The 12,469-nt window shown below is 42.9% G+C and overlaps 1 protein-coding gene across 2 annotated transcripts in view; it reads right to left on the bottom strand.

Annotated features, from left to right (window-relative positions):
- LOC141127789 (cytokine receptor-like factor 2) overlaps positions 1 to 12,469 on the bottom strand; it is a 201,431-nt gene that overhangs the window by 172,005 nt on the left and 16,957 nt on the right. For both annotated transcript variants that reach the window (XR_012241593.1, XM_073614567.1), the window contains exons 3-5: positions 11,488 to 11,674; positions 11,225 to 11,357; positions 6,237 to 6,321 (exon numbers count right to left, since the gene is read on the bottom strand). Coding sequence is in view for 1 of the 2 variants with exons in the window: in XM_073614567.1 (XP_073470668.1) it covers positions 6,237 to 6,321; positions 11,225 to 11,357; positions 11,488 to 11,674 (405 nt within the window). In the remaining variant the exon portion in view is untranslated. The remainder of the gene's footprint in view (positions 1 to 6,236; positions 6,322 to 11,224; positions 11,358 to 11,487; positions 11,675 to 12,469) is intronic.

The following is a 12,469-nucleotide window of genomic DNA, read 5'->3' as shown; positions in this document are numbered from 1 at the left end:
TATGCACTTATTTTAATGTACATATCTGGAAAAATGTAGCAACATTATGCTCTTTGTAAATATGTTTGTATGTTGAATCTCTCCAATAGGAGACAAATAAAAACTTTTCTGTTAAAAAAAAAAAAAGATTGAGATTGAGATTTGGATCTCAAATTTTCCGACAACAAAATCCGTTGTCGTAAATTCCGATTGTGTGTACACAATTCTGACGCACAAAGTTCCACGCATGCTCGGAATCAAGCAGAAGAGCCGCATTGGCTATTGAACTTCATTTTTCTCGGCTCGTTGTACGTGTTGTACGTCATCGTGTTCTTGACATTTGGAATTTCCGACAAGATTTGTGCGACTGTGTGTATGCAAGACAAGTTTGAGCCAACATCCGTCAGAAAAAAAACATGGATTTTGTTGTCGGAATGTGCGATAGTGTGTATGCGGCATAAGACTGGAATATCATTCATGTGCGTATAAAGGCAGGCGTCCCAATACTTTTGGTAATATTATATATATATATATATATATATATATATATATATATATATATATATATACAGTATCTCACACAAGTGAGTACACCCCTTACATTTTTGTAAATATTTTATCATCTTTTCATGTGACAAGACTGAAGAAACTATACTTTGCTATAATGTAAAGTAGTGAGTGTACAGCTTGTATAACAGTGTAAATTTTCTGTCCCCTCAAAATAACTCAGCACACAGCCATTAATTTCTAAACTGTTGGCAATAAAAGTGAGTACACCCCTAAGTGAAAATGTCCAAATTGGGGCCAATTAGCCATTTTATCTCTCTGGTGTCATGTGACTCGTTAGTGTTACAAGGTCTCAGAAGTGAATAGGGAGCAGGTGTGTTAAATTTGGTGTTATAACTCTCAATCTCTCATACTGGTCACTGGAAGTTCAAAATGGCACCTCACGGCAAAGAACTCTCTGAGGATCTGAAAAAAATAATTGCTCCTCTACATAAAGATGGCTTAGGCTCTAGGAAGAATGCTAAGACCCTGAAACTGAGCTGCAGCACATTGGCCAAGACCATACAGCGGTTTAACAGGACAGATTCCACTCAGAACAGGCATCACCATGGTCGACCAAAGAAGTTGAGTGTACGTGCTCAGCGTCATATCCAGAGGTTGTTTTTAGGAAATAGATGTATGAGTGCTGCCAGCATTGCTGCAGAGGTTGAAGGGGTGGGGGGGTCAACCTGTCAGTGCTCAGACCATACGCTGCACACTGCATCAAATTGGTCTGCATGGCTGTCGTCCCAGAAGGAAGCCTCTTCTAAAGATGATGCACAAGAAAGCCCGCAAACAGTTTGCTGAAGACAAGTAGACAAAGAACATGGATTACTGGAACCACGTCCTGTGGTCTGATGAGACCAATATAAACTTATTTGGTTCAGATGGTGTCAAGTGTGTGTGGTGGCAACCAGGTGAGGAGTACAAAGACAAGTGTGTCTTGTCTACAGTCAAGCATGGTGGTGGGAGTGTCATGGTCTGGGGCTGCATGATGGGACATCACTGGGAAGCTTCAGTTCATTGAGGGAACCATGAATGCCAAAATGTACTGTATCATACTGAAGCAGAGCATGATCCCCTTCCTTTGGAGACTGGGCTGCAGGGCAGTATTCCAACATGATAACGACCCCAAACACACCTCCAAGACGACCACCGCCTTGCTAAAGAAGCTGAGGGTAAAGGTGATGGACTGGCCAAGCATGTCTCCAGAACTAAACCCTATTGAGGATCTGTGGGGCATCCTCAAATGGAAGGTGGAAGAGCACAAGGTCTCTAACATCCACCAGCTTCGTGATGTCGTCATGGAGGAGTGGAAGCGGACTCCAACTGTTTCTATCTCTCTTCAGCCGAGACCCCTCAGCTATACACGCACCTCGGAAAACAGCCTTATGTGCCTCCCACAGTGTAGAAACCTGAGATACCGATCCAGAGTTGAGTATAAAGTAATCTTTCAAGCTATTTGCTAGGATAGATTGGGATACTTCAGACTGCAAAAGGTGGTCATTAAAACGCCAGTGACAGGATTTAGTGTAAGTTTGGGATAACATTAGATCTAGTGTAATGGGCGCGTGGTCTGACCATGTAATAGGGGAAATGTCTGACTCAACTACATAAGGAATAAGTGGAGCCGAGATAAAAAAATGATCAAGACGGGAGTACATTTTATGAGCTGGTGAGTAAAACGTAAATTACTTAACAGAGGGATGTTTTATCCTCCATGAGTCGAATAATCTGTATGATCTAATACATTTACGGAATGCATTGGCTTGAAACAATATTCTTTTAGGTGGGGTAGTATTAAAAAGCGCTTGTCTGTCCCTATTGGGTGACATGACCAGATTGAAGTCCCCACCAACTACCATAAATGGTTGTGAGCGATATTGGGGAGTATCAAAGAGTTTGTTGAGGAACTCAATCTGACCCGTGTTTGGGGCGTACAAATTAACCAGTGTAAAAGAGGTAGACATGTATTCACATTCTAGAATAAGAAATCTCCCATGAGGATCTACATGTGACCTCCGAACCTTGACAGGACATGCTTTCCTGATCAAGATTGCCACTCCTGCCTTGCCCGTAGAATCAGAGGCAAGATAGGAAATGGGAAAAAACCTGGAGGCAAATTTTAATGATCCTCCTGCCCGAAAGTGGGTCTCCTGGATCATCACTATGTCTGCGCCCGAGGCCCTGAAATCTTTCAGGGCCATCCAGCGTTTACCAATGGAGCCCAGGCCTTTTACATTATAGGACATAATTTTTAGAGCCATGGCTGTGATCTATCTAGGAAGGCTAGTGTGAAAGCAACTAGTACTATAAGTCTGGAAGTAACATGAGAATAGGAGTATACACATTGCAGTTTACAAGTAATTATAATAATGAACGTTTTCCTATCTCTAAATATTGAAAAACACACCCCAAGTTCTTTCTCCCTTAGAGTAAAATGAGAATGACCGTGGGGTCTCAAACTATGGAACACATCAATAGATATGCATAGGAACTGTAAAAAAAACAAAAAAGGAAAGTCAAAAGAAAAAATGGAAAAAGTACTTCAAAATTCTGTGGACCCGAGAAGAAACAGTTTCTCAGGGAGCCCTGGGCATAGACCAGGGCCTAGTGGGGACGTGGGCGGACCTCCATCTGGCGATTCTGCTTGAGGAGATGGGAGAGGGACCGCTGCTCACCTTATGCATTTGGTAGCAGGAAAGACAAAAATAGGACAAAAAGATTTTGAAGAAAAACCTGTGAGTCCTTAGGAAAAAGCAAGGTTAACAAATATAACAGGTATGTTTGATACTTAAAATTTCCAAAAACCTTTAGTAAATGTATCTCAAGGGATGAGAAATATTCTGCCCCGAAAAAGGCAGATACAAAAACTGGAAGGACCAAAACAGCAACATCGTTTCGTCTAAAAAAATGCGTCCAAAACTCTGAGAGGAAACGGAAATGCTAAAGGCAGGGAAAAATAGAACCAAAAATAAGAGCGTTCAGAGGGATACTCAAGGAGGTTGCTTAGAAGATCTCAGGTGTTGAGGAGTAGAAAAGTGCTTCTTTGATTTGCCCCGAACAGGAGTCCAGATGCGAGTGGGTGTAGTTGGAGGCAAACGGGCCTGTGTGTTAGGAGGGATATTATCTTCTTCCGGTAAAGGGGGGAGACCCAGACTTTTTAGGAAGGCCTCAGCTTCTTGTAAATCACGTAAAGAATATTGGGCTCCATCTTAGGATACAGCTAGACGGAAAGGGAATCCCCAGTAATATGGTATCTTGTGTTGTTGCAAGTGTGAGGTGAGGGGACGCAAGTTCCTCCGTTTAGCGAGAGTGATGGGCGAAAGATCGCTAAAGATCTGCAGCTTGGCGCCCTTGTACGTAATTTGAGATTTATTGCGGGTCGCCAGGGTTAGTGCCTCTTTACTTTCAAAGTAGTGGAACAGTACCACAACATCCCTGGGTCTAGCTCCAGCCGGAGGTTTTGGGCCCAGGGATCTATGGGCCCTGTCCAATCGCCAATCTATGTCCACAACTGAGGGAGCCAGATTATTAAAAAGGCTCAGAAGCTAAGGTCGGAGTTCAGAGTCGCACACTGTTTCCGGAATCCCTTTGAATCGTAGGTTTTCTCTGTTCTCCAAGTCTTCTTGTTGTAATTGGAGTTGAGATACGGAAAGGCGTAAGTTATGATTTTCCTCCTCGATCGCTTGTACATAATTTACCATTTCGTCGAATTTGTTCTCCAGAGTGTCTGTGCGATCTCCAATTTGGGTTATTTCCCCTCTCAATTCAGCAGCTAGCTTGCTCACCTCAGCCGAAACATTGGACGTAATCTGTTGATTAAAAGCTGCAGCTTGGAGTCCAGGATGTCAGGGGTGAGAATCATATTTGAGGGTGAAAGAATGGTTGCAGGGTTTTGCGAGCTAGTCAGAGAGGAGCTTGCGGCATCTTCCGAATCCAGGGAGGGATCCAGTAGGGCGAAAGGATTCGCGGAGGAATTAGAGGAGGTTAGCTGTGGTCTGGTAACATAACGCTCCATTGTTGGTTCTTCTCGTGGCACAAAAAGTGGTTTGTAATTTCGTTGCTGTTGGCCAATTTTGCCCATGAGGTACACAGAGGTTTTAGTGATCAAACATGCAGGCTTACCTCCAGCGCTATGTATTGCTAAAACTGCTGTATGGAGGTCTTGGTGAGCAGACAGGGGCCCAGGGTTTATTTAGGCAGCATCTCTCTCAGAGTAATGTTGTGTTCCATTTGGATCCTCAGATCCCCCTGAGTACATCTCTACCTCCCCTTCCTGACAGTCTGGGATGAGAGAGGCAGATCCTGCAGTCCCCAGCACCTTGTGAATAACCATACAGCTGGAGGGGTAGAGGGGATGAATTCTGGATATATATGGGAGTCCCAAGATGGCCGCCGGCCTCCAGGAGCAGGCCGAAGCCTCGGTCTGTCCTAGGAGAAGGCCGCCGAGGCAGTAAACAATCACTGGGGCACCCACGGGGATAGAGGAAGGGAGGATCGGGTGGTCTGGCGCCCCCCAGGGACCCGACAGCGGGCGATCCTACTCACTGTGATCCGGAGCGTTTGTAATCCAGACCGCAGGCCGTGTCAGGCCGCAAGGCCGCAGGATACCGAGGCCGGGTGCCGGATGGTTCTCCGCGGCCTCCCCGGTTCCGCAGACCAATCGGTGCAGTCCCCAGGATCAGAGCGGGCCCCGTCCAGTCGCTCACCGATCCGCGAGTCCGTGGGATCAGGAAAGAAGCGCCGCCGGTTCGCTTGTAGGTCCCAAGATGGCGGCGGAAGGTCCCGGTGTCAGGGAGAAATCTCAGCCGTGAGCGGGGTCAGATCAGGCAAGATCATAAATAACAGTCCAGGGCCGTTCAGCAGGGGTCTGGGATCAATATTTTATAACTTATGGCTGCGGGAACACGTTATAAGGCAACGGATGGCCTTAGATTAGAGTGGGCTAAGAGGAGCTCAGCTCACATGCGTCCTTCCAGCAGCAGGTCCGGACACGCCCCCCGAAATATTTTATTTTTATTGTTTCGCTTTAAGCATTATTAAAATCACTGCTCCTGAAAAAAGGGCAGTTTTAAAACTTTTTTGCATTGATACATGTCCCCTGGGGCAGGACCCAGGTCTCCAAACACTTTTTATGGCAATGATTTTGCATATAAGTTTGTGTCCCATAGACTTTAACGGCGTTCGCATGTTCAAACACATTTTTTGCCAGTTCGCATGTTCTGCTGCGAACCGAACCGGGGGGTGTTCAGCTCATCCCTATTGAGCATCTGTGAGGCATCTTCAAACCGAAGGTGGAGGAGCGCAAGGTCTCTAACATCCACCAGCTCCGTGATGTTTAGAGTTATTTAGAGGGGATGGCAAATTTACACTGTTATACAAGCTGTACACTCACTACTTTACATTGTAGCAAAGTGTCATTTCTTCAGTGTTGTCACATGAAAAGATAGAATAAAATACTTACAAAAATGTGAGGGGTGTACTCACTTTTGTGAGATACTGTATATATATATATATATATATATATATATACATACACACTACTTTTACTTTTTTTTTTTTTTTTTTTTTTTTGCATTTAGTACTGTGCTTTGAGATCCCCTTGAGATCTTTTTTATACCTCTATAGTGCAAAAATAACCTTACTCCTTCAAGATTATTCTTCTCCCCTGATGTAGCACACTTGTATCATGTAGTTGTAAATGTTACCTGTAGGTATCCATTGTGACTGTCGTATAGGTCATAAAATGCATTTTTTGGATCAGGTATTGTAGGCAACACACATTTCTTCACCCTGTTAAAAGGACAGACAGAAAAATAAATATATGACACATTATGAAAGACATTTTAGTTTTATCTGTTCCAGACACGTTGCTGATCTTGCAAGTGTTGGTTTTGAAGCATCCTGTCTGCTTTTGTGCTAAAAGTCTTTATCTTTCATTACACATGCCAGAGCTTAGTACATGATATCATTAGGCTCAGAATATAAGATTTAGAATGCTTGGGATTTAAATGCATTCACTAAATGGTTCTCTAACCAAAAACACCTTCTGAAAGATCCCCCTCAAAAAACAAAACATAAAGTATTTTTGTTAAAATTACTTTATTTCGATAAGATTATAATGCTTGAAGCTACAGGGCGTTTCCTGAATAAGGAATGTAATATTACCTTTTATGCACTTTTTATCCTTCAGTCTGTAATTGATGGCAGTGTGAAGCGTATGACAGCGGGCAGTATACAGTATGCAGGAGAGGAGTGTAAAGGGTATGACAGTGAGCAGTATATGCAGGAGAGGAGTGTAAAGGGTATGACAGTGAGCAGTATATGCAGGATAGGAGTGTAAAAGGTATGACCAGGACTGCTGATAGAAATCATGGGGCCCCCTACAGCCTACCTGATGGGGCCCCCTTCAGCCCCACCCTCAACCCCACCCCTGGACCTGCCCCAGACTCCGCCTATCTTTCTCCAGCCTGTTATAAATTTGATTATTCAAAATTAATATTGTTTTCAGTTGAAAACAGACCTCTTTAATATCTATAGGCAGACCTGATCTGACCCTCCATTCATTTCACTATAGAGTGATGAATGTAAACAGACTTGTGTCCATTTACATCCACCTACCTTCAATCCATTCCACTAAACAAAACGAAAAAGGATCCATTTCCCTCCATCTAGTGGATTGTATTGGAGGGCAGTCGGGCGTAAACGGACAGCCGGTTTGTTTACACCAGCAACCCTTAGAGCAGAGTGGGCTGTGTCCGTTTCCACTCTGCATAAGCTGAGAGGACACAGATCTGTCAGCTGCCGCCCACTGCCCGCCAGCCTCACATAAGCCTCTTGGCCTCGGCTACTGAGTGTGGAGCTCAACGGAGAAAGATCACTCCACCAAGGAAGGCAATGGGCAGCCACAGCAGCAGGCAGCTGGGATTTGAGCAGAGCAGCCAGCAATATGCGCAGCGGTGTGCCTGGCTCAAGCTGAAGTGGAGACCATTGTGCCCAGAGACAGCAGGTGCACATTGATTAATCAGACTGCAGTCACTGAGGGAAAAAAAAAGTACAGTTACCATAGGAAAACCAAGCGCTCTCTGGCCTGGAGCATCTGATTAGACCCCTTCACTTGCGGGAAAGGAGGTGGGCATACACCAGCCGCACTGCTTTCATATAAGTGCCCGCAGCACCTCGCCAGCTTTTATGTGCAGGAGGCAGGTCTGAAGGTGGTAGTGCAGAAGGCCTCGGATTCTCCGTTCCTTCTCCTCTCCTGTCATCCTGGAGTGCCTGGCGGCTGCGGCATGCATGCACAAACCGGGATTTTCAGTCCATCTGCAGCCTAGCTTGCCTTGGAACGGCTTCGTGGGCAGGGGAATGGAGAGACTCCTTCTGCTCCTCCCACCACCACCCAACATATGCAGAACATCCACCCGCGGCCAGCCCTGCATATCACAGCCAGTTAATCTTGTGCCCTATGGCCAGTCCGGGCCCTCTCTATGCTAGCAGGAGCGGCTGAGCGGGGTATAAATTAGAAAGTGTTTTTTTTTCTTTTCTCCACTGAACTGTGTGAAGCTACACAGGTCCCCCCTGCTGGCCAGGCCTGGTACAACAGGGCTGGTTGTACTGCCTTATCAGCGGCCCTGGGTATGACAGTGAGCAGTATATGCAGGAAAGGAGCATGAAGGGTATGACAGCGGGCACAGTATATGCAGGAAAGCAATATAAAAGGTATGCAGCAGGCAGCATTTGCAGGAAAAGAGCATGAAGTGTATGACAGTGGACAGTATATGCAGGAAAGGAGTGTAAAGGATAAGACAGCAGGCAGTATACGCAGGAAAGGAGCATGGAGGATATGACAGTGGACAGTATATGTAGAAGATGAGTGTGATAGGTATGACAGCGGGCAGTATATACATGAGAGGTGTGTGAAGGGTATGGCAGCAGGCAGTATATGCAGGAGAGGAGTGTGAAGGCTATGGCAGAGGGCAGTATATGCAGCAAAGGAACATGAAGCGTATGACAGCGGGTACTATATGCAGTAGAGAAGTGTAAAGGGTATGACAGCGGGCAGTATATGCAGGAAAGGAGCATGAAGGGTATGACAGCGGGTGGTATATGCAGCAGAGAAGTGTAAAGGGTATGATAGCGGGCAGTATATTAGTGCTACAAATATAATCAGATTCTCACTTCTAATTTAAACATTGAAAATCTTTCATAAAATAAGAGTCCTTTCTAGAAAGATGTAAATTTGCTCAGTAGAGACAGGTGTATAAACATAAAATTTAGTGCTCCAAAGGAAAGGATAACACCACCACCGTCTCACGATCACACTGCCTCTTACCATCAAACGTGGACCCTCATATGAGAAGGTTACATACACAGTATGGCTGCACTCCTAAAGAAAGGTCTCCAGTGAGGATAATTCACCACTCCTCACTTAGGGCACACTCCAATCCACCTGATCAACTCTTCCAGGGACTCCCCAATGATATAAGAAAGAGTAAGGTAAAACCTCTCATAGTGTAGTAATTCCAACTTAATTTATTATTAAAAAGTAATGTATTCACTTATGTAGCAATTAAAACTACATGTCTACCTATTACATCGGAGTTGTCAAGCCAACAAGATAACTGACGACGTTATATACTGACAAAACACGTAGGGAGGAATTGGAGACGTGTGACGTCATTGTGTATCAGGATGTGGTAGCCATCTTGTTGGTGGACAACACCAATGTGATACACACATATGCTGTTTTAATTGCTACCTAAGTGAGTGCATTATTTTTTAATAATAAATTAAGTTGGAATTACTACACTGAGAGGTATTCCCTTACTCTTTATTACATCATTGGGGGGTCCCTGATCAGGAGGATAGGAGTGTGCCCTAAGCGAGGAGTGGTGAACTATCTTAACTGGAGACCTTTTCCAGGAGTGGAGCTATACTGTGTATGTGACCTTCTCATATGAGAGTCCATGTTTGATGGTAAGAGGCAGTGTAATCAGGTGACGGCGGTGTTATGCTTTCCTTTGGAGCACCCAATTTTATATTTATACACCTGTCTCTACTGAGCAAATTTACATCTTTCTGGAAAGGACTATTATTTTATGAAAGACTTTTAATGTTTAAATTACATGTGAGAGACTGATTATATTTTTAGCACTGCACTTTTAATGTATTATCAGATAGAGTGTGCAGGAGAAGGGTGTGGAGAGTATGATAGGAGCATTATGTGTACGAGGATTGCAGAGGGTATGACAGCAGATAGTATGTGCAGGAGAGAAATAGAAAGGGTATAACATTTGGCAGTAAGCAGATTGTGAGATGAGAAGCAATATCTGCAGGAGATATGCAGGAGCGGAATGCAGAGCATATGCCATGGGGCAATATATAGAGGAGGAGGGTGTGTAGTGTAAGGGCAGCAGACAATATGTGCAAACAAGGGGTGCAGAGAATATGACAGGGGGGATTATGTGCAGGAGAAGAGTGTAAAGCAGGGGTCTTCAAACTGCGGCCCTCCAGGTGTTCAGGAACTACAATTCCCATCATACCTAGTCATGTCTGTGAATGTCAGAGTTTTACAATGCCTCATGGGATGTGTAGTTCTGCAACAGCTGGAGGGCCGTAGTTTGAGGATCCCTGGTGTAAAGGGTATGACAGTGGGAGAAATATTTCATGGCTACTGATTTTTCACAATTGGCAACAAAATCACTTAAAAAATATGGTCATAGTCATACAAGGGTGAAGATAAGTGCCCCAAAATGCATTTGGCACCCATTTACAAAACAGAGTAATTACAGAGCAGCAGCATGGGAGCCAAGCTCTTCACACAGAGGCTTCTACAGAGGAAAATTAAATCAAAATAAAATCAGTGTCCAGGAAAAAGGCCAGCTAAAATAGAAGCAGCTTAATTTGGGACAGTGAGGGTAGTCGAGATCCTGTCACCAGCATTGCAGACTGTAAAGGTGGAGGTGGGAGGATACTGAGACGGAAACAGGAGGAGTTTGTCAGTGGAATTGGGAACAATGGATTTTAAAAAGGAGACACAAAAATGTAAGGGTTTCAGGATATTCACAAGGATTGTGTCATGGAGTCATGCAACAGTAGCAGAAGTGCATGGGATGTGGGAGATGGGGCTGGGTTTTGTTGTTGGGGATAGTTTATACAGGAAATGGGGCAACGAAGATGAGATTCCAACCCATGGGGAATTGTATGTTTGTAGAGCTGGGTTGGGTGATTATATTAACGATCATCTTTTATTTAAGTAAAACCTTTATCCCAAAAGGAAAAAAAAATGGTTTTCTGTTACTGTTTATAAAGGGTGAGCTGGAATTTGGCTTCAATTTGTTAGTGTATTTAAATCTGCAAGTCCAGCTAAAACTCTCCCCAGACTGACACTGCTGCTGTCCAAAGGTGTCCCCTGTGCAACCAGAGTGTGGGCACTCTAATACAAGAGGTGTGTTACTGGCCAGATCACCAAATGAAAACAGGGGGAAAAAGCCTAAAAAAAGAAAACAAATGCAGCCTCCACCCCCAATGATTGGTAAGCTACAATATTATATTTTTGGTTTGGGGTTTTTATACCTGTTTGAAACAACTGTCAATTTTTCTTTACATGTCTAAATAAGAGCAAAGGCATACAAAAGCCATAAGGCCCTTATGAAATAAAATTACTAAACATTCAGCCCATCAAATGAAAGTAATTTACCTTTTCATAAAACATCCAATGAATATTATTAAAAGAAACAGTACAGACATAAGAGCTGAAAACAAAATGATGACAAGTCTTTGCATCTCCATTGTTGTCTGTTGCTTTTTTCTAGCAACTTCAGGACATGCATCTAGTAAAAAAACAGCGTCAATAAAAAACACGATTATAAAAAAATCAAACACAAATAATTATAATTTAATACTATTGATCATTAATTTAACCTTTCCAAAAAGTGTCAACTAAATTATAACAATTCCTACCATACAGACTGTTGTTCTTCATGAACATAGTAATGCTCCACTGGCTTTCATAGGTGTCCCACAAACAGAACTCCGGTACTTGAAATTGTGCTTGCATTTCATAGCATTTCTCTGCATCCAGATCTACATTACTAAAAGGACACTCAATTGAAAAGGTACTTGTGGTGCAACTTTCGGATTTTTTTTTCTGTTAAGTATAATAAAAAGAATATTCAAATAAAGTGAATTTACATTTCAAAATAAGTGTAACTTGTGCACAGTATATACTTCTATCAGGTTGTGCAATGTTTTCCAAACTTTTCTCAGTTATGTAGATAAAACTTTTCAAAATCCAAATATTAAAGTGCACCTATCACCTTGTCCATTCATGGCAATGGCATTTTAGGTTCTACTGAGAGCCCATCACCCACCGCGCTTGCTAATTATTACCTTCCCCAATATCCCCACCAACCTGCTAAACTTCCAAAGCTTTGAGTTAATTTCTCTGTGTAATCTGGTGTGATTCTATGTTGGAAATTACAATATATTGGAACACAAAAACAAAAATGTAACATTTTGCAGTTTACCAGTCCCTAAATGTGTTGTCTACAGTAGTTTTCTATTTTTAAGGCCAATTTTCTTTTTAACTAATAAAGTGAACTGTCCCCTTTAAATGATCACATCCAGATCAAAATATAGTCATGGTTGCAATGAAAAATAATAAAAAAATAACATTTCATGTGCAAAATTTATTTAAAAAATCATATTAACCACTTCAATACAGGGCACTTACACCCCCTTCCTGCCCAATCCATTTTTAGCTTTCAGCGCTGTCACACTTTGAATGCGCGGTCATGCTACACTATAATTTTATAATTTTCTTCACACAAATAGAGCTTTCTTTTGGTGGTATTTAATCACTCCTGGGTTTTTTTCAAGACCAAAAATTTTGAAAAAAAAAAAAAGAAAAAAAAGAAAAAAGTTTTTCTTAGTTTCTGTCAGT

Source organism: Aquarana catesbeiana, linkage group LG02, assembly GCF_042186555.1.
Source record: "Aquarana catesbeiana isolate 2022-GZ linkage group LG02, ASM4218655v1, whole genome shotgun sequence".
Classification (NCBI taxonomy): Eukaryota; Metazoa; Chordata; class Amphibia; order Anura; family Ranidae; genus Aquarana; species Aquarana catesbeiana.
This window is presented reverse-complemented; position numbering and strand designations above follow the sequence as displayed.